The following is a 22,794-nucleotide window of genomic DNA, read 5'->3' as shown; positions in this document are numbered from 1 at the left end:
CAACCACCCCTCTTTCAAAGGGGCCAGATGCACTCCCTGCTGATCCCGGGGTACCAAGTTTCAGTTCCCTGCCAGCCTGCAAAATTATTCACACAAGCCAATCACATCCCCCGGTGGGAACCAGGGTGACCTCATCCTCTTGACCCTCCAAACCAGCCTCCCACAGCCCCTGGCTGTCCACTCTGTTCTGGAGTGCAGCTCCCATGTGGCTCTGTGTGGCGTGGCGTCCCGTCCCCTCGGCTGTGAGCACACATGCCTGATAAACTGCTGCCAGTCTCATCTGTCCTGTCCAGTGTCAGGTGTCATGGGTTCAGCCACCCACGTAACCCCAGGGCATGAACCTCTCCTTCGTGAGCAAGGTGAATAGAAGGTGACTGGAACAGGCTGTGAACCTTAGTACTGTAAAAGATCCGGTTTTAGAAAAAAAATCCCTACAATGGCTGTCTAAAAAGGTTTTGTGAAGTAGGTTATTCTGGATGGAGAATGGTGTTGAGAATTTGGTTGTGCCTGTGGCTTTGGTCTCATTTCTGGAATGCTCTGCTGAAGGAACAAGTAGACAAGAAACAACAGCCAAATAACAAAGTACTGATTTCATTAACTGGACAAGGACCCAGTTAAACAAAGGAGTAAAAGTGGCTTACAAGTAAAAGCTGAATTACAGAAACTCATTTAGAGTCGGCAGCCAAAGTGAGCCCTCTTTCTTCCTATGCCCCTTCCCTTGAATTCTATACCCTCTCCTAATAGCTGCACGGTTATGGATGATTGGTCCATCAGCTCCATCCAGTTGCAGGTAGAAGAGAGAGGGTTGAGTTGGCCAGGCCAGCTGAGACAGACCCTGTCTGGTTTGTCCAACTCCTGGAGATAGGAAGTACAAGAGAGGGCAAGGGTGTGCACCACCCCTGAGCGCTGACCTTTATTCAGTGATCCCGCCCTCTAGTAAAATGGTCCCAGTCAAGGTCCTGTTCTGACAGTCTGTGGAGCAAATCTGTTCTCCAGGGCAATGAAAGTGGGTAGAGAGAAGGGTGCCAGAAATGGAGCAACAGTTTCCTTCTAACCTATAAATAAAGGTGAAAATAAATTCCTTACCCCCAAAAGAAGGGAAAGCAGTCCAAATAAGTATAACTATATCCACAAACAGAGCAAAGTAGAAATTAGGATGGCTTGTGGTAAAAGAATACACTGTTTGGACCAGAGGATCAAAATTGAGGAGCTGTGAGACACCTGGGGCCAGTGCTGAGATGAAGATTCACGCCTCCTGAGAGTGTGAAGTCCAAAGGAAAAGACAGCTGAAATAACACCCAAGGAAAAATATGCAGTCTGATTAAAACAATAAAACCTTTCTTGCCTAAACACAAAGGTCTCTGGAATAAAATGAAAACACTAATTTGAAAAGATACATGCACCCCAATGTTCATAGCACCATTATTTACAACAGCCCAAATATGGAAGCAACCTAAGTGTCCATCAACAGATGAATGGATAAAGAAGATGCCACACACACACACACACACACACACACACACACACACACACACACACACTCACACACACACACACAATACTCAGTCATAAAAAAGAATGAAATTTTGCCATTTGCAAAAACATGGATCAGTTACTTGGAGGGTATTATGCTTAGTGAAATAAGTCAGACAGAGAAAGGCAAATACTCAAATACTGTATGGTATCACTTATATGTGGAACCTGAAAAATAAAACAAACTAGTGAGTATAAAACGACGACAGAACGAGACGCACAGATATAGAGAACAAACTAGCTACCAGTGGGGAGGGGGAAGGAGAGGGGTGAGGGATTAAGAGGTACAAACTACTATGTATAAAGTAAATAAGCTACAAGGATGTATTATATAACACAGGGAATATAGCCAATATTTTATAATAACCATAAATGGAGTATAACCTTTAAAAATTGTGAATCACTATGTTGTACACCTAAAACTTACATAATATTGTACATCAATGTACCTCAAAAAAAAATGAAGGTCTTAGGATGCTCCAAGAGTTCAATTTCTGGTACCCATAACTCTCAGTGAAAAATTCCAGAAGCAGGGAGAAACCAGTGGGCTGGCAGACAAAGAGCAGGCACTGTATAAAACATACTGGATTTTTTTGCCATTTATTCTGGAGCATTTACTTAGAATGTGCCAGATGACAAGCACTGTGCCTGGGGCTGGGTGCACAGAGAGGAAGAAGATGAGACAATTTCAACTTTGAAGACATTTATGTCCTGATGGTAGTGTTGATAGAGAACCAGTGTCTGAGCACCCAGCATGTGGCAGGCAGTGTATTACGGACCATCTTATTTTAGCCTATGAGGAAGGCAGGTACGGTCATTATTACCACTTTACTGTGAGGAAATTAAGACTCAGGACGACAAACTTGCTCAAAGTCATGTTGCTAACAGGTGGTCCAACTCCAGGGCACAGTTTGTGACCACTGTGCTATATTCCTTGAAATACTGAATGAGAAGCAAAGAGAATATTAAAAATAGGAAGTAGAATTTCAGGCCTATCTATACTCAGTTCAGAAAAAAAGACTGTAATGGATCTAAGTAAAAAAGTATAAAAAATTCTTAGGGAAGGTTAAAATAAAATGTTTAAAAAGAAAAAAATCACAAGTCTCATATTACTATATATGAATAGAAAGTGACAGAAAGAAAACAGTAAGTTTGGGATATAACCCCATGAAGCACACCCAAGATAAAATTATATGGTTTCTATATATTTTATTTTATGTAACCTCAACCATTCACTAGGGAAATAACATACTTAGAATCATTATATTTTCCCATGAGCGAGACTTTCTCTTCTCATCCAATCTAATTAACCTATATTCCAGTTAAAACAAAAGTCTAAAGGTAATTATTTGGTCCTATCTTCTAAACTATTCTGGCCTGTCTTTAGAGAGAGAAGTATGAGTTTGGAGCAGATTATCTTGTGTATGAGCTTCTCAGCCGAATATTCTCACACAGATAAAATATGGCTTAAACTGAGGATTATCAACAAACAAGCAGAACCTAAAATATAAACAGAAAGCAAAAGCAAATGCAAGTGTTGCAGGAGAGGCTGTTGCCAAAGTACATGCTGAGACAAACTGTACTTAACACACAGGGAGTTGCCTTGTCCTGTGAAACTAACCCCAAGAGGGTGAGGTTAGGACACTGCTATGGCCCAACTGATGCATTTAATAAAGGGCAGTTTAACAAAGCTCTTTTGTGTGTAACTGCTCCTTAAACCTTGTTGCTGCAGGTAGGGTAGATGTTAGTAGCTAAGCGTACAGCCAAAGGCACAGAGGCTCAGAAAAGTCACACTGGACCAATCTTTGTTTCCAACAAGGAAGCCCAGGCCCTTGTTCATTGTGGTAACTCATTACCTTCAACAATGGCTCAAAGTCTTCCCTGCAGTCCTCACAGGGTTGACTAGTCATTATCCAAATAGAGTAAAGACTGTGATATTTCCCATATCTATTCTCTACCTGGCAAAAAATTTGCAGAAATGCCAGGTTTCTTTCTAATGTTTCCTATGTTCTCTTAAAATATAGGAAAATCCTGTAAGATTTCTCTTCCTGAATCTTACAACCCATTATTAAAGCCTCAGAGGTTGGCAGAGGAAGGAAGGAAGGAAGGAAGGAAGGAAGGAAGATGAAAGAAAGAAAGAAAGAAAGGAAGGAAGGAAGATGAAAGAAAGAAAGGAAGGAAGGAAGGAAGATGAAAGAAAGAAAGGAAGGAAGGAAGGAAGATGAAAGAAAGAAAGGAAGGAAGGAAGATGAAAGAAAGAAAGGAAGGAAGGAAGGAAGGAAGATGAAGGAAAGAAAGGAAGGAAGGAAGGAAAGAAGATGAAGGAAAGAAAGGAAGGAAGGAAGGAAGGAAGAGAGGGAGAAAGGGAAGAAGATGGAAGGAAGGAAGATGAAAGAAAGAAAGAAAAAAGAAAAGAAAAGAAAAAGAAAGAAAGAAAAAAGAAAGAAAAAGAAAGAAAGGAAGGAAGAAAGACGAAAGAAAGAAAGAGAGGGAGGGAAGGAGGAAGGAAGGGATGAAGAAAAGAAAGACTTAAGTCAGGTAAATAGGTAAATAGTTTGCTTCCAGGCTTACTATAAGAGGATAAAAAACATGGCTAAATTTCCAAACTCTTGCAAATCTTATAAATACCAAAATAATTAAATATAGCTTGAAGCACATAATACCATTATAATTACATACAGGGAAAAGGATATTTTCGAATAACAGTTTAAGAGTGACGACTTGTGAAATGTTCATTCGCCATACTATTTTGAAAGGAATGACAGAGGTCTAGGAGGTATTTGAGGTTCACTAAACTAAAGCTTATTAATTAAAAGTGTTGTACTTTTCTATTTAAAACCTCAACTGTGATTTCTTTTGAGGTATATTCTGTCTTCATTTTTCTTTAAAAGGAAGCTATAAGTTAGCTCCTAACTCTTCACTTTTGTTACCGAAGGAAAGAAATTTTTAATTTATTGTAGCTCTATATGGTAGACAAGCCATCCATATCAAAATGATTACTAATTGTAATTTAGCAGTTCATAGTCTGAAATTGTGGTGCCCTGTAAAGTCATGACTTTACATGGAGTGGTGGTGATTTGTGATTGTGTACTTTTCCTTGGATTGTTATTGTTCGTTTTACCAACCATGGCACCTAAACATCAGCTCTAACTGCTGCACATTTGTCAGAATGCATTGTGTATGGTGACATTTTACAAACAGATAGTGCAAACTTTCACTTTTCACACACCCCCTCCCCCCATCACTGAATGGTTATCATGGTCTCCTCCCCAGCACACCTTCCTGTCTAGAAGGCTGCCACTCCTATAACACTGGCCAATATTACTCTTTCTAGTTATTTTTACCCACTCTCATAATACCATAGTGACATGAGGAAGACCTTATTTAGAGTTTTATGTTCAATTTTTATTGCCATGGTTTAAAGCAAGAGGTAGAGAAACTAGATGTAGAGGCAATGAGGTATAAAAAAAGAGAGACTGATCTAAACCCCAATCCTAGCTATATCACTTTCTAGCTGGGTGACTTCCACAAGGGGTAAAGATGGGGAAGAGTGGTGGGAAATGATACCTATTGAGTACCCACTTTGTGCCAGGTGCTTTATGCATATCTTATTTAACATAACAACCCTACAAGAGAAGTTCTTATCTCTACTCTTTTGGGGTCTTTTCTTATTCACTTATTTTTTAAAGATTAACAAGAGACATATTCAAAATCTAAAGCTCAAAGAATTTAAAAAACTTGCCCAGAGTCACAGAACTTTAATCACAGAGCTAGGACTTAAACTCAGGTCTCCTAACTCTGAAGTTCAATAAATATTAGTTGTTTTTCCCAAGGGAAAAAAACAGAATAGCAATTTGTATCAAAGAGATCAAAGGTAGATTTTTACAGGCAAAAGTTGAAGAATCTAAGTTGTTTAGCTTAATAAGTAGTTTTAAACATTAGAAATCAACTATACTTCAATTAAAAAATTCTTTTTAATTTAAAGGTAGTTTTAATTACCATTTTTTAAATGTGGAGCTTCTCTAAGGAATTTGTTGGACAATGATTGACTGTGTCCATAAAAAACACTTAAAATGAAAAGTAATATATGTTTTGTAGAATATAAAGAAGAATTTTTCTGGGACAATCTTTTTCATAAGGTATATTGTTTGCAAGGTACTTTTCTAGGTGCTGAGAATCTCAAATGAATAAACTAAAATCCATGGTCCAGTGAGAACAGGCCAGAACATACAGGTGCTCAGTACATATTGGATTGCTCAATAATTAGATAAGATGTGGTAACAACCTTCCAGGAAGATGATTACATCTCTGGAAGTCTTCAAATAAAACAAGGGAAATAGCCTAGAAAAGAAGCTAGAAGACATCAAAAACCATCACAAGTAGAGAGCTTAGACTAGTGTCCTTACTTTTTGATAATGGTAACACCCCAACCATGTTTCATTTTGCATTGTTCCTTCCTCAAGAAGTTATATGTCCATAGCTATTCACAAAGCTTTACTACACGATCACTCTACTTACAACACCACTGTAGAGACCTCCCTGATGGTCCAGTGGTTAAGAATCCATCTTGCAATGCAGGGGACGCCAGTTCAATCCATGGTCGGGGAAGTAAGATCCCACATGCCACAGGGCAACTAAGCCAGCGTGCCACAACTACAGAGCCCACACACCACAACTAGAGAGAGAAGACCGCATGCCACAAAAAGAGAGAAGCCCGCACACCACAACGAAGGGAGGAGCCCGCGTGCCACTATGAAAGATCCTGCATGCTGCAAAGATCCTACAATGAAAGACCCAATGCAGCCAAAAAATAAATAAATAAATATTTAAAAACAAAAAACCAAAAACCTCTATAGTACCAAAATGGCCCTCTACTGTTTTAGCCACCCAAGACCAGCTTTTCATTCATCCTTTGGTTATACAGCCTCTATGTACCTGACCATAGTTGGACTGTTTCAAAATGAACCTTGAATCATGCAATTATAGAGGTGGTTAGAACGCTCCGAATTCATAAAATACAGTCTTCTTCCTTCAATCAGGTGAATTTCCTAACTAATGATTCCTAACAATGATTTTGGAGTAACCCAGGCTGTAACTGTTTAAGTTTCAAGAAATTTCATAAAATTTTTAAGATTTTAATTTATACATCTCTATGAATATGAACATACCCATGTATACATCCAGGATCACTTATATCAGAGTACTCTGTATGAGTTATACTAGAGATTTTTACTTTTTAAGAGATCATGTCATACTTGTTTTGTAATCCCTCTCTTAAAAGTTAGATATAAAGTAATCCTTCTCTCTAAAAAGTGAGATATAAATCAATTAGCTTTGAACTTAGACCAGAGGAAAATTCAGAGTCCCTTTCACATCTGTAATTCATTTGAACCTATCCATCCTCAGAGATGAACAAACCTAACACTAATAATTCTCATTCCCATTGCCCTCAAATTAATGTATATTTTGGCTTAATAAAATTCTTAGAGTCTAAGGTGATGAAATAAAGACAATGTAATGCATGTACTTGATGAACTTTCTATCCTACTAATTATATGAATAGGAAGAATACTAAGGCCAACTTTTAATGAGTGCTTACTATGTGCTAGGATAAGTTCTCTGCATGCATTTTGTCATTTAATCCCTACAACACATGTATATGAGACAAAGAAAAAAAAACCTATCTTTAAAACAATAAATAAGATTAGAGAGAGCTTTGCTCTTTTGCCATATTCTAGAGAGCCTCACCTGTACCCCATCACTGAAGAAAGAACTGAGAAGAAGCTGGATCTTCCTGAGCCTCAGCTTTCCTAGCAGGTTATACAACTGTACCTTCATTATTTTTGGCATTTTCCTATGGTTCGAAAAAAAGTGTTGACAATTTTCTGCATCTATAACATTTTGGATGAGCAATTTCCATCTTATTGTGTTTCCTCACATATGGTGTTCTAGCTCAAATAGCTCTGGTATTTTTAACTTGCCCAATATTAGTACACCACTTTGACTTCTTTGCTGACAAGTATCCAAATTACCTAACACAAATGAGAAAATTTCATGTATTATTTAGGCCTGTGTGTTCATTGAGTTTTCAGACAAAAATTTTCCAGTAGAATCACTGTATTTTACAGCTGAAAGGGATCATAAAGATGATCTAATCTGACTACCTCTCTTTACAAGTGAGATTTACAGCAGAGAGGTTTAAGTGTCTCTGCTAGGTCAGGTTAGCTAGTTAGTAGTAGAAAAAATAGCAGCCCAGTGCTTTTTCTACATAAAAAAGTCAATAGTTATTTTAAAAAGTCCATATCATTTTGCAGTGCCCTACAGGGGATGTTCCAATAATAAATGATGGGCACATTTTTGTAATACTGTATTATTATCAGTACTGAAATTGAAAACTTGTGACTATCAGTTATATAATGCTCTTAAGTATCATTGCTGTTCAAAATTTTTTCCTGTATTCGAACTAGATTGTGACTTCCTTCTGGAAGACAATTTCTTTTTTAAAAGTGTTTCTTGGGCTTCCCTGGTGGCGCAGTGGTTGAGAATCTGCCTGCCAATGCAGGGCACACGGGTTCGAGCCCTGATCGGGGAAGGTCCCACATGCCACGGAGTCACTAGGCCCATGAGCCACACTACTGAGTCCGCGCGTCTGGAGCCTGTGCTCCTCAACAAGAGAGGCCGCAACAGTGAGAGGCCCGCACACCGCGAAGAAGAGTGGCCCCCGCTTGCCGCAACTAGAGAAAGCCCTCGCACAGAAACGAAGACCCAACACAGCCAAAAATAAAATAAATAAATAAAATTAAAAGTGTTTCTTATATCCCTTAATAAACCTACACATACACTGGTTAACAGCTGGAAAGAGATTGAAATAAATATATTTATATTTTAGACTAATACTATATGACTCAGAATCAAACAACTGTCATCCTGTTTGAATGCAGGTGAATATGGTTTTTTGAGAGGGAGAAACTTGAGAAAATTTCTCATTTTTTCCTACCAAGCAGTTGGGATTGTCCCTGAGGGTGAGGGGCTCTAGAAGCCTTGAAGAGGTTGGTGAAGGTTGGAATAGAAATTAGAAGGAATGATGAGAGAGTTGACTGAGCCTTAAGATATCTGGTAGCATATGCAGATCAAATTGCTCAATAAAAATAATAGCTAATAATCACCAAGGACTTACTACATGTTTGGCAGTCCTCTCTCTACTCTACCTGTGTTACACCATCTACACCTCGCACAACCTTAGGTATTCTTTCCCCCATTTTGTGGATGAAGAAATTGAGACTCAGAGAAGTTAGAACATTTGCCCTCCTCAACCAGCTACTTAGTGGTGGAATCAGGATTCAAACACTGACTGCCCCGGAGGCCTATGCTCCTAAGCACAGTTTGATAGTTAGGATAAAACCAGATAAGTAGGAGGCATTTAATACACTGCAGAGCAAATGCCTGGCTCCCAAGAAGGAGCTCATTAATGTTAATGCCCTGCTTTTGGTTTCAACTCACTCTCCCCATATTTATTTACCCAGCCACTCCTTACCCCCAAGAACACATACACATAACCACATATTCACACACACTCCAGTCTTTTTACCAACAAGGTCCACCCTCAGGTGTCTAGGTTTGATACCTAGTTATCAAACTTCTATTCATATACTCTTCTTCCTCATGGGACTTAAGCTCACTTATGTACAGTGAATCCTAGGACCAACCTCTGCTCTCCCACATTTTTCCAGGTAAATGTAAACACATGTTAAGACTGACTCTAGGTTACAAAACATATGCACGTGCATAGCCCGATACATAACAGAATTCAGTTCAAGAAGGAACTTTCTTTTACCATTATCCAGGGAGATGCATGAGTTACCATAACAGATGCCAAAGACATTTGGCTCCGGCAGTGGAAATTGGGAAGCAATGGTGACATGAGGTAAGAAATTCCAGGGCCAGAAGGTGGACGCAAGTCATCATCTGCTTTTCCCAGGAGCTTGCTCCTTTTGGAGAAGTGCTCCATGTACAAGCCCCAACCTGCTGCCGTAGCCTTCAGTCCCCTCTGCCCAACTCTGAACCCCGCTCAGGCTGGAGCAGATGCACACACCGCAGGGAGCCTCATTTGTAGGAGATGAGTGTTCCCTTGTTTTATTTTAAGGCTTGCTCCCAAGCTGGGGTAAGAGGATGTGTCAGAAATCGTGGAGAACAGCGACAGCCAAGCTTTCTCATGCAAAGACTAAGCAGCCCAGGAGCAGCAAATGATGACTTGCACAGTATTTAATGGTTCATGGGAAAACAAGTTTCTCTCCTGCCTGCCCGCCCTTCTGGAGCCAGCTCCGGCAGACGTGGGCTAAGCCGGGGCGGCGTCCTGCGGGACTCTGGAGGGCTGGCGAGGCAGGGATGTGAGCAGCTCAGCCCCCGGCACCAGAGCCAAGGCCGCGGAGGAGGCTCCGGAATCGCCCCTTGCTGATCCCGAAGGATCCCGTGGGCCCTGATAAACACCCCGCACGGCCGGATATGGGTAGGACAAGTTCAAACGCAGGGTGTAGAGTCGGGGCGGGTCCGGCAAGTAGACCCTGTCTGCCACCCACGCCCCGCCAGCCGAGCGCGCTCGCTGTGGACCCGACCGGATTACTGCGCCTGCGCGCTCCGGGTCCTGCCCCCCGGCAAGACGCTTTCCGAGGCCTAGTGCCCAGTCCGCTGTCGCTTAGCAACGCACAAGTCACTGCCGCGGTTCTCCGCGCGCCCCTTTCTTGTCAGGGCTTACTCCCTGGTCTTCCCTTGAGGTTCCTCATTGCCTCGTGGCAGGCCGTAGGAGCCCATGGAGGGAAAGGAGGAAAGGCAGCAGTAAGTGCTGGGGTTTGTTTTTCTATTTCCCCTTCCGAAAAATGTTTTCCTACTTGGAGGGTTAAGTGAGATCCGAAGGGTGAGTCTTCGGGCCATCAGGGCTTTTCCTCTGCCAATCCCCTTCCTACCTCTCATTTCGAGTATTGAGCACAATAATACTTTTTAAAACGCACTGTTTACTGAGCACCTACTATGTATCAGGCACTTTACATGCATAGCTTGGCCTAAAATTCTTGACGTCATCTTGAATCATCCACTACTTCTCACACCCCACATGTAATTTATTAGCAAATTCTGTAGGCTTCACCTTTAAAATATATCCAGAATCCACCACGATTCATCACTTCCACCGTTATTACCACCCTGGCCCAAGGACCAGCGTCTCTTACCTGTATACTGCAGAAGTCTTCGCTGCTCCCTCGCCCCTCTGCAGCCTCCTCAATGCAGTCTTCTGAGTGGTCATTTTACAACATAAAGTTAGATCACGTTCTCCCTTGGCCATTGCAGAGGAAAAGCTAAGGCTCCTACAGCGGCCATGGGGGCTACACAATGTGCGCCTTTGCCTTACTCGGCCCTGTCTGCTCCTTGCCTCCTCCTCCAGCACTGAGGCCTCCCTGCGCCACCTGCAGTGGTTTTCAAAGTGCGGTCCCCAAAACAGCATCAGCATCACCTGGGCGCTTATTTGAAATGCAGTTCTCACGGGCTCCCCTCCACAGGCATACCAAATCAGAAACTCTAGAAGAAGGGCATGATAACTGAGTTTTAACAAGACCTCCAGGTGATTCTGATGTACCCTAAATTTTGAGAACGATTAAATCAAGCAGCTTGTTACAGCTTGTTATGGTGTGGAGCCAGGGGTATGTGCTTCCAAACCTGTATTTTTGTCACTAAAACAGTGTTTCTCAAATTTTAACATACATGAGAATCACCTAGAGAGTTGGTTAAAACAGTGTCCTGGGAACCTGCCCCAGAGATTGGGATTTAGTAGGTTGGGAATGGGACCTGTGAATATGTATTTCTGACAAGCTGACAACTGATGCCAGGGCTGCTACTCCAGGAACTACGCTTGGAGAAGCACTGTCCTGAGGTCAGGTGCTTCTGCTTCCAAGCTTTGGCATTTACACGTCCCTCTGCTGGAATGTGCTTCCTTAGATATCCACTTAGCTCTCTGCCCTCTTTCCTGTCTTTTTTCAGTTGCCACCTTCATAACTCAGCCTCCACCTTACCTAAAAATGCCACCTACCTCCCATATACATGCACTTCTTTCCCCTATTCCCTGCTTTAATTTTGTCCTTAGTACTTAACACCATCTAACAAACTATATATTTTACTTTTTATTTCTCAACTGCCTTACCCCACTGGAATGTAGGCTCTGTTTCTTTTGTTACTCCTCTATCCTCAGTGCCTCAAACAGCACTGGACACATAGCTCAATAAATATTTATTGAAAGAATGAATTATTTAATGTTATTCTCACATGTCTCACAATAGGTATTATTGTCCTTATCATGCAAAGGATTGGAAACCAAGGCTCAGATAGTAAATGGCAGAGCCGGGATTCCAACCCAGGTCTGACTTGTTTCAGAGCCCATTAGTATTTTTAACTGTGCTTTCCTTCCAGTAAGAGATTACTACAGAACCCTCTATTTCACATTTATGAGTCAATCTGTAGCCACTCACACCACAAATCCTTTATCACATGAATGCATCAGTATGTGAACAAATAGCTACGGTCCTTTCCTTAAGGCCTGATTCTAGTACAAATTTATTGTTGGGTTACAACTATGAGAAGCAGATGGAAAAAACTGATGCCAGAAGTCTACAGTAATAAATCAATTAAGGCCTTTAAATAAATTCATCTCTGGAAAGATAACAGAAAAACCTTCAAAGTAATTTACACTTTACCAGTAATCATTTTTTCCAAATCCTTTGCAGAGAGCAACTTTTGCTGGGATGCAGAGAACTGGAATCCAAGGGTACTGAATGTCGTGTGTGTTTTGGATGAGGGTTTGGTGTGTACAGCTAATGCAAAGCCAGAGTGAAAAACTAGTCCAGCAGATTCACCAGGAATGTGTAAATAGTATAATGCCAATCTGTTTACCTGCAACAATCAGGACACTTGTCCGGATGTTGGGTACATAATGATAAATGAAACCCGATCGTCACCTTAATGGAACTTACTGGCTTGTACAGGATTATTTGTAGTGCTTACTAGAACATGTAAACAAAAAGTAGGTACATAAATGATAAATCATAGTTTGTGTTATGAAAGAAATGAACAAAGTACTAAAATAGAGAATACATGGAGTGGGGAGGGGGAAATCTAGGAAAAGTTTCTGAGGAGATGACTTCAGCTGAGACCTAAATGGTAATGAGCCAGCTGTTCAGGGAGCTGGGGAAGAGCAGATGCCCTGAGGAGAGAGGAGACTGGTATGTTCCAGGAACTGCGAGTAGGCAGGCTGGCTGGAGAAGGGAAGGGAGAGAGGCTTGAGTGGTTGAAGAGATTAGCTGGAGCAGGGCCACACAGGGCCACACAGGGCCTCAGAACTGCGATAAAGAGGAAGTGTTTTATCGTAAATGCAGTGGAAAGCCACTGGAGGCTTTTAATTGAAAAAAATGACATGGGGTAGAAGAGATGGACCTGCTTTGGTCTGAAGTAAGGTAGGGCCATGGACAAGGCTAAACAGAGCTAATCACTCTCTCTATAAATTTTGAATCTTATTCACTCACCTTCCATGGGTCAGGGCTTTGATTTTTTAAATTTCTATGTAAAAAGAATCTAAATTCAAATATTTTGTTCTTACCTTCCTTTACTTTTCAAGTATGCAAAATTTTAAAATACTATTACTCCTTATTTAAAAGGAGAAAAAAATTATAAACTATTCCTTTTAAAATACTGTTTTAACATTTAAAAATTTCAATAATTTTTATTTTTCTTCCAGGGTAGTTATTAGAAGCAAAAAATGATGAAATTAAATTAGCTATTCTGGTGTCTGCACAGTGGTTTTTCCTGAAAAGATAAATAATAGTGCTCTTTTGGTAGCTTTTATAAGTTTGCCAGGTGAGCCTTTAAAATTAGTTATCCTTGTCCAGATAGCTAAATATACTAGGTAACTAACTCTTTTTTTGCGGTACGCGGGCCTCTCCCTGCTGTGGCCTCTCCCGTTGCAGAGCACAGGCTCCGGACGCACAGGCTCAGTGGCCATGGCTCACGGGCCCAGCTGCTCTGCGGCATGTGGCATCTTCCCAGACCAGGGCACAAACCCGTGTCCCCTGCATCGGCAGGCGGACTCTCAACCACTGCGCCATCAGGAAAGCCCCTAGGTAACTAACTCTTAAAGAAGATGAGTTAAGATTAGCATGTAACTTAGGCACATGAATAAATACTGTAAACATAATTTGTAAGAATGATCAAATCACTACTCTTTCTTAACTCCAAGCAAATGAATCTGTACACTACATTGGTATATGGTAATAATCACTATTAACACAAATCTCTTTATCTTTTATATAATTTCAAATGACAGGATACCCTCCCAAATTTTAATTGCACCAGCCCCTAATAGTTATTAATAAAGCCTAAACTGTCTTGACACTTGAAATATATTTAAATCTAATTTTATGTAATTATGACTCAGCACTGAAATGCTCATTGGATAAATGATATACTATTTAATTCTGTTTTTCAGACAGCATGAAATAGAAGATGCTGGTATACTGTATGTAACTGAAAAAAAAAGAAGAAACTAAACATGAAAAAAAACCTGGAAAAAGTATTCAACATTCAAAACCATGTGTCGAGAGAGGACATGTATATTATGCTAAATTCATTAACACAAATGTAAGAACATGCAATGAACCAGTTCCCTACATAGATCCCAAAAACGAGCCAGATGATCAGGTTGGATTGATGTTCATTATTTACAAATACAGATTTAGATTCAGAAGTGTTTTGCAGGATAATTTTGTCACAGACTACTTAAAGGATGTGACAGATCTCAGACTAATATTTTTTATAATCCAATAGTTAAAAGCAGTAAGCTGGAACTATCCTCACTGATAATTTTGCATACAAACTATATATATATATATATATATGGAAGGAATCCAAATAATTGTTTTTCTAGATCGGGTCAGATTATAGTCACTCAGCGGTGCTTGTGGGTAGGAGGGGTTATTGAAGAAATCTGTAATATTGTATTTGTGACAGATAATATAAAAATTTCCCATAATACTCAGTAATTCAGATACTTTCTATAAAATAGCTACCGTTTATTGAAAGTGTATGAAGTGCTAGGAATGAGCTAAGTGTTTTGTATAAGTTATATCCTTTAATCTGCACAACTTCTAGGAGGTATTATTGGAAATAGTTTAGATGATAACATGCTCTAATATAGTAAATTAACATACCTGAGATTACATAGTAAGCAAATGTCACAGTCATGTTTCTGATTCAGGACTGTTGGTTTAGACAAATCACACTTTTATTCACTATCATATTAAATATATTCCATTCTTTTTTTTAGAATCAGGTTTATTGTATTTCCTATGTTGCTGTTACAAACTTAAACACTGGCTTAAAGCAACACAAATTTATTCTCAACAGTTCTGAAGCTCAAAAGTACATAATCAATCTCATTGTCTATTGGGAGAGCTGGTTCCTTCGGGAGGCTCTAAGGAAGAATCCATTTCCTTGCCTTTTCCGCCTTCTAGAGGTTGCCTGCCTTGGCTCATGGCCCCTTCTTCAAAGCCAGCAACATACTGTCTTCAAATCTATGACCGACTTCCCTGCCTCCTTCTTCTAAGGACCCTTGTTATTATATTGGGGTCCTCAGAAGAAGAGAATCTGGGATAATCTCTCCTTGTCAAGATCCTTAACTTAATCACAGCTGCAAAGTCCCTTTTGCCATGTTAGGTTAGATGTAGTTGTGATTTAACTCAACATTTAAATGGAGATTGCTTTTCGTGAGCTCTCTTTACACTGATAACATCAACTGTTCTTGTCATGAAACAGCACACCATGGCCCTGTGTGTGAATGTGAGAGCTTTTGGGGGCAGAAATTCCTGTAGTCAAATATGCTTTAATATCATGTAGTAAACCCTTACAAGGGCAGTTTTAAGGCTCTTTTGTTTTATAAACAAATAATTATTGAGTATTTAAAAGATATTGATAGAACATGCCTCTGGGGGAAATAAATGTGGTACAGAAATCCAGATTAGTGAAGTCCTCATAATTCTTGCAAAAGTTAATGAATGACTCTCCTGAGCTCTAGTTCAAGGCCAAGTTTAAACCAAACTGTTAACCCATCCTGAACCCCATAAGGAAAAGAAGCTGGTTTGAGAAGAGAAATATGAAACATAAAGAAATTTAAAAATAAATCTAATTTTCTCTTGTTCCTAGCTCTATCAACAAGACTGGGTGATAGCAGCAGTAGAATCTTTATTAGTGTTCAAAGCTCCATGAGTCAAAGACCTTAAACAGGTGGTGAAAGTGAGTTTGAAATGAAGTAAGAGGATAGGTAAGAGAGGTTCACAGTGGCTGAACAAGGAGGGCTGAACAAGGAGGTACAAAGACCAAAGATGCATCACAGAGCTAAGTGTTCACATTGGGCGTGGAGTGAAGGGAATGGTCATACTTAAACAAAACTAAACCTACCCCCTCCAACAACAACAAAAAGCCCTTAAATGTACTCATTTCCAAGTACCCAAGGAGTAATAAAGAATGCTCATTTCACATATTTGTAAACTTTGTTCTTTTATTTAAGATGACAGTTTTCTTTTTAAAGCTTAGCTTGGTTTAAAAAAATTAACTGGCTTATAGTAATACTGGCTTTAAAATAAAAGTAAAGAAAATAAAGTTGCCTAAATATTTCAATTGACATATATCTGTTGTCTTATGTATTTTGCTAAGATAATATCTTTAGAATACCAGATTGGTCGGTTTTATTTATTTACAAGATTTTTAAATGAAATAATCAATTATACAGTTCTACATAGGGACATAAAATTGGTGGTGCTAAAAGAAGTAAAAAGGAGCTTTAGCTCAGTTATTTCCAATGAAAACGAATTTGGTTGTCTTTGTGTTTTTAAATATTAGTAAATATTGACATTTCAAAAAAGATTATACTGTGTCAGTATTTTCCAAAATGTATTTTTTTGGAGTGCTAGTCCTTGCCAATGTGCTCAATAAAATAAAGTTCTGAAGTCAGATATGTTTTGGAAAACCTGTATTTTTATACACCCTTCTCAGAGCTTCACAATTCACATTAGTAGATAAAGGTTCTTGAGAAATCCTGTGGTAAACTTGTTTAACTCAGTATTTGTCAAATTTCTTTAACTATGGAAACCTCTTTTATATAACACCTATTAATAAGCTTCAGAACCAGTGTTCCACAGAACACAGTGCAGGAATAACTGTTATTGTGAATTGTTATTATGAATTGCTTAAAAAGAGGTATTTTTCAGCATTCTTTCTGGTCCACAACAAAACATAGAGGAACATAGATACAGTGTAACTCTAGTGTTTGCTATAACACAAATTTTTTAAAGCCACTGAGCTCCACTAAAAAAATATGATACTCTATGTGTAAGGTGTTGTCAAAAGTCCAAATTTCCCTAGGAATCCATAAAGTATAATTTGATGTCCACAGATCACACCACCACCACAAGTAGCAGCAGCCATCTTGGCCAGGGTGCCATAGAGCTTGGCACACCACCTCTTATATTCTCTTAACTGGTTCCTCCAGGATACCCCACTTACTTTTTACTACATTTCCCCTAGGATTCTCCCTTAGTTTCCCAAAGAATGGAAGTAAAGTAATGTTTACTGGTGCATTTCTGAAGGCAAAGGGCTGACAGAAGTATAACATAGAGAGTGCCTCACGGTGGTTTCCAAATGTGACTAAGGGGCCCACAGCACAATGGCTCTTAGGCCTTCCAGCAGCCGGGGTTATAGGGAGCCTTGTCATTAGGAATCACCAGGCACCTCCCTACCATGGAGCCCCAGTGACGGTCATCCTGTGGCAGGAAAAGAGACAGGCTTTGGCCTGGAAGGGAGGACTTCATCCTCTCTCTGGGTGCAAAGTTTTGGGAACAACTCTTTCTGTAGGCAGAACCCCCTCTACAATCTGCAAGATGTGGTCTGACCCCCAAAACCTAGGCAAAGCAACAACATAGAGGACCTTTCCCAGTTTGGTTTATTTAATCATAAATTAATTCCACATGCACCTCTCAATCCAATGTAAGGGATGGTACACAGAGCAGTACATTTTTATTCTTAGTCTTTCTCTTCAGTGTGCAGTGAAGGAAAAAATAAGCCTCTGCCTTTACCTTTTGTGTTATAATCTGTGTGAGCAAATGCTTGGACCAAAAAGGCATGCACATGTGCCTGGGTGCATACACACTCTCTCCCAGGAAGGAGCCAGACTTTTCAGGCATAGGGCAGACTATCCAGAAATAGAAAAGATAAACACAACAGTTTTTGAACTGTAGCATTTCATTCTCCTGAAGTGAAGATTCATCCAATTGACAACGCTAATCAGAACACTCACAGACTATAAGGGTCTTGAAGTCATCAATCACACTTCAGAAAAAACTGCTCATTATTTCCTTTACGTATTTGTGAAACCAAAGAGACCATTTTGGTAAAATTATAAATTCCAGTCTTCTTGAAAGGTGAATTATCTCTGCTTTAAGGTAGCTTTTGCACTACACTCTTGTTTAAGAAAAAAATTGAAGTCTGCCAGACATCGTGGTTCACTTATTCCAGAGTCACTTCTCCAGTAACTTGGATGTTAGCAAAATAAGTTTCAGATCAACAAAAGAAGATATAAAGAGTACGCCTTAAAACCTTGTCATAGAGGATTTATCAGGATATTTACATAGAGCCTCTTTATTTTTATTTTTGAAATAATTTAAATAAATTTGTGTTTATCTGGCTTTGCCTTCCACAGCAGATTTCCTAGAGCAATGTAGCACAGAAATCAGAGGCATACACAGACAAATGACGGACTGAATTGAGGCGGCTCTGCTACCTGTTAGTGATATACCTTGGGGAAGTTACTTTATCTCCCAGCAGTTTTCTCATCTGTACAGTGGGTGTACCCACTTCATAGAATTGTGATGAGAATAAGTGAGAAAAGGCCTAGACCCTGGAGCATAATAAGCACCGTGGTAATCACAGAGTAGGGAAGAGCTGCAAGAAGCAGGCACTCTGACAACAGTAAGACGTGACTATTTTGAGCCACAGAGTGAGAAGACACCATCTGTGTAGTGATATGTTCTAGAATTCCTAGGATCTACATCAAGTAGCTGTAATTCACCTTTAAGTCCATTCTGAAAAATGAGGCATTGGCTGGTCTTTCCTACTCTCCAAAATTCCCCACTTCCTACATTGATTTCTGCAAACATTCATTTTTACCCCTGGTTACACGTTGTCATTGGCCTGGAAACTGGCCCTCATTTCCAGTTGCAAAGTGAGTTCTGACTCTGTCTTCATCTGTGCAGGGCTTAGTGCTCTCTTTGGTTCATGTCCACCCCATCTTTTTCAGTTTGAAGATAACTTCCCTTAATGAAGAACCTAAGGTTGAATAGCTCCTGACTTTCAGCTCTCAGCAGGGTATTCTTCTCCAAATTCTAAGCCTTTCCTTGATTTCTTGCCGCAACAGAATTTTTTCCCACAGAACACCCGATTTTTGCTCCTTGGTATATTTCATGAATCTCTTCTAAGCTTCTTGACAGTCTCCTGACAAGCTGACTCCATTAAAGTGTTTCTCCTTTGAATCTGACTTTGTGCATCGCTTGTACACACACCTGTCTCCTTGAAAACTAAGCTCATTTGAAAGCTAACTGCCTATGTAGCCACACAAGTTTCTTTAGATGCCTCCTTCTTTTTATATCAATGTAGCTTCAATTGTATTTTCAGAATTTAACTTATTAGAATCTCATACTTATCCACCTTGAATCATATTTTAAAGTCTCTGACAATGCAATCACAGTTGATCTTTTAAAAGGCTAATCTCTTCCCTTAAAGCCCCAGGTAAGTGTTGGAACATACCCAAGGTTACTTTCATTCTCTAATATCCAAGGACTCTGAGGTGTCAAGTTCCTTTTTCCCAAGATTCTCTTCTACCTGATCAACCAGATTAAAAAAAATTTTTTTAGTCAGTACTAAGTTGAGTAACAATTAACCTCACTGCTTTCTGAACTTCTAAGAGATCAAACATGCTAATGAAGAGTCTTCATTTCCTGCATACTTAGTTCAGGTTTTATTATCAGAAATTCAGTAACATTGGATATATTTCTGCTTAGAACAAAGTTTCTCAAACTGAATCATTAGTGAGTTATAAATCAATGTGGACTGCAACCAGCATTATGAGATGAAATAGAAAAGTAATATAATAGAAAAATAGCCAAGTGCACTGCGTGTAGTAAGAATAAGTATTGTTTTGTGAAACCTCTAGTTTTATGTGTATGTATGCAGTGGGTACTCTTGCATGACATAAAATCTATTTCATGGTGTAGGTCATGGACTAAAAACTTTGAAAACCACCATCTTAGATGATAATACATTATCTGTATTGCCATAATTAAAAGTATAGAATATAAGTTTTAGATTAAATCATGTTTACTATATACATATGCATACGTGTGTACATATGCATATTTATATATATATAAATGGTAGTACAAAACATAGAAACATAACTATTTTGTTGATTTTTACCATTCCATCTGTTGATAGAAGGTAGTTTAAGAAATTAGCAGCTGTATTTTAGCTAAAATTATATGATAATGCGTTTTTAGGTGCCTCTTAGGAAATACAGTCTTTATGAAAATATATTTAGTCCTAGATTTCAGAACTCTATTTTAGTACTAGAAAATCCAATAATTTGTTGAATCAAATTACTGAGCATCAAACACATGAAAATGAAAATGTCCTACAGTGACCAATTTTGTGTTTCCATTCTTTTTTCCATGAAGGGTGACTGGTGGTCACATGGTAAAGGACTGGAAAATCCCTTCCAACCACCTTATGACACTAAGAGCACCCAGAGGAGTGACTTTAAAAAACCAACATGTCCATTTGTTTCTCCAGTCAAATACAGCAAGTTGCAAAAGCCTTCTTATGGAATAGGTAAGGTTAGCAGTTCTCCACTGTCTCAGGTTACTGCTATCAAATTAAGATGTATTATATGTGCTTGCACCTCCTGGGAAAATTAGTCCCCTACAGGAGTTGAAAATACACATGCAGCAAGTGCAGCCCTTGACAAGTTTGTTCCTTATCCCTTCCTAGTGGATAACTTAGCTCCAAATATGTCTAATACAACATAATAAAAATTGTAATGTTCATTGATAACACCAGCTTCCAAGTCAGAAATTTAGTAGCATTCTGCTCATTATTGCCAGCAAACTTTAAAAATTATAACTGTCAGCCAACATTATAGGGCAGTATTTTTCTAAGTGCACATGGAGGGGCACTGGTTTTTGTTGTTGAATTTTATTTATTTTTTTATATAGGTTATTATTAGTTATCTATTTTATACATATTAGTGTATACATGTCAATCCCAATCTCCCAGTTCATCCCACCACCACCACCACCACCACCACCCCGCTTTCCCCCCTTGCTGTCCATATATTTGTTTTCTACATCTGTGTCTCTATTTCTGCCCTGCAAACCAGTTCATCTGTGCCATTTTTCTAGGTTCCACATATATGTGTTAATATACAGTATTTGTTTTTCTCTTTCTGACTTACTTCACTCAGTATGACAGTCTCTAGATCCATCCACGTCTCTACAAATGACCCAATTTCGTTCCCTTTTATGGCTGAGTAATATTTCATTGTATCTATCTACCACATCTTCTTTACCCATTCGTCTGCCGATGGACATTTAGGTTGCTTCCATGACCTGGCTATTGTAAACAGTGCTGCAATGAACGTTGGGGTACATGTGTCTTTTTGAATTTTGGTCTTCTCAGGGTCTATGCCCAGTAGTGGGATTGCTGGGTCATATGGTAATACTATTTTAGCTTTTTAAGGAACCTCTATACTGTTCTCCATAGTGGCTGTATCAATTTACATTCCCAGCAACAGGGCAAGAGGGTTCCCTTTTCTCCACACCCTCTCCAGCATTTGTTGTTTGTAGATTTTCTGATGAGTTTTTATGATGCTTATAGCTACTGCTCAAAAAAACAGGGGAAGTCAAATAAGTTTTGGAAAAACTGAATTTATAAAGTTAAACAGTTTTGTGTTTGTTTTTTTTTTACTACAGAACTCTTAAAACCCTTATTCTAAGCATAAACATAATGAATTTCCAAGAAGAGGAATATAGAATGCTATGTTTTCCCAATATTGACAACTTTACCTTTTTTCAGATCATCTCACATGACTGGTATCCCACCAAACATAATTTAGGAAATACTGTTCTATACAGTATTCATACATTTTGAGATCTAAAATTTGTTTTACCTGACAATGTCATTATAATAATCTAGGTCTTTCACATTTATTCAAGTTGTATCTGTTTCTTAACCCAGTACTACTCATCTCTACCGCAGGAGTAGAATTTTTAGCAAGTCTGAAAGAAGTGCAGGATCAAGTCCAAACAAAAATGTATTTATTGAATACCCGCTCTGTTCTCACCCCATACAAAAGTTCACAAGATAAACATGAAATTTTCTGAACACGACAGTAGGCAGTGAAGGATTACTTTTAGACGTCAACAGTCCCTCAGTTTTAGCCTTCTGGCCTCTGGCCAGTCTAGTTAAGGATACAAAGGGCAGCTAGATTGAAGGTCAGGATATTAGAAAATGGTCATATTTAACATGATTTCCACCTCAAGGGTGGTAGTTAATAGGGAGGGCCAACTATTCGATAGTCTATAACAATTGCGTCTCTTTTAGAAAGGTAATAAAGTTTCCAATTCTGATTCAAGATGGTAGACTGAGCACAAACATCTAAATCCCCTGCCTCCCAAGACCCTATTGAGTGATAGCAAAGCATTCAACCCATAAAGGACCCATAAAGGTGAAAAGAATGGAAGGAAGAGCTTTCTGGATTTTGAGAAGGAATGGAAGACTGTTGATGGATAAAAAAGAGCAAAGAAGCAATAGCCTAGAATATACAGAAGAAGATGCAGTGAAGAGCCATTCTGCCTGAAAAAAAACAAAAGTGTCTGAAGGCTCAGTCAGCAGACAAACATAACAGAAACGGGGGAGGGGAGAATCAGAGGGTTATCTGAAAGTCTGTTTCTTAAATAACTGCTCAAATCATGAGCACTCTACCCTCTCCCAACATTAAGAATGCTAGAGCCCATTGTCTCAGCTAGATGTCAACTACCACACTAGTTACTTTAGTATTTCAAACTCCTATCCTATCCTATTCTTTTTTTTTATTTTTTTTTTTTTTTTTTTCTTTCTTTTTTGGGG

At 39.2% G+C, this 22,794-nt stretch overlaps 1 protein-coding gene across 1 annotated transcript in view; it reads left to right on the top strand.

Moving 5' to 3' along the window:
* The first annotated feature begins 10,276 nt into the window (after positions 1 to 10,276).
* CIMIP6 (ciliary microtubule inner protein 6) overlaps positions 10,277 to 22,794 on the top strand; it is a 25,505-nt gene continuing 12,987 nt past the window's right edge. The window contains 4 exon segments of the mRNA XM_007465685.1: positions 10,277 to 10,365; positions 14,054 to 14,099; positions 14,101 to 14,265; positions 20,346 to 20,499. Of these exon segments, the coding sequence (XP_007465747.1) occupies positions 10,340 to 10,365; positions 14,054 to 14,099; positions 14,101 to 14,265; positions 20,346 to 20,499 (391 nt within the window). The 5' untranslated portion in view covers positions 10,277 to 10,339.

Source organism: Lipotes vexillifer, unplaced genomic scaffold (assembly GCF_000442215.2).
Source record: "Lipotes vexillifer unplaced genomic scaffold, Lipotes_vexillifer_v1.1 scaffold77, whole genome shotgun sequence".
NCBI lineage: Eukaryota > Metazoa > Chordata > Mammalia > Artiodactyla > Lipotidae > Lipotes > Lipotes vexillifer.
Note: the sequence above shows the minus strand (reverse complement) of the source record. Positions and strands in the feature narration are given on the sequence as shown.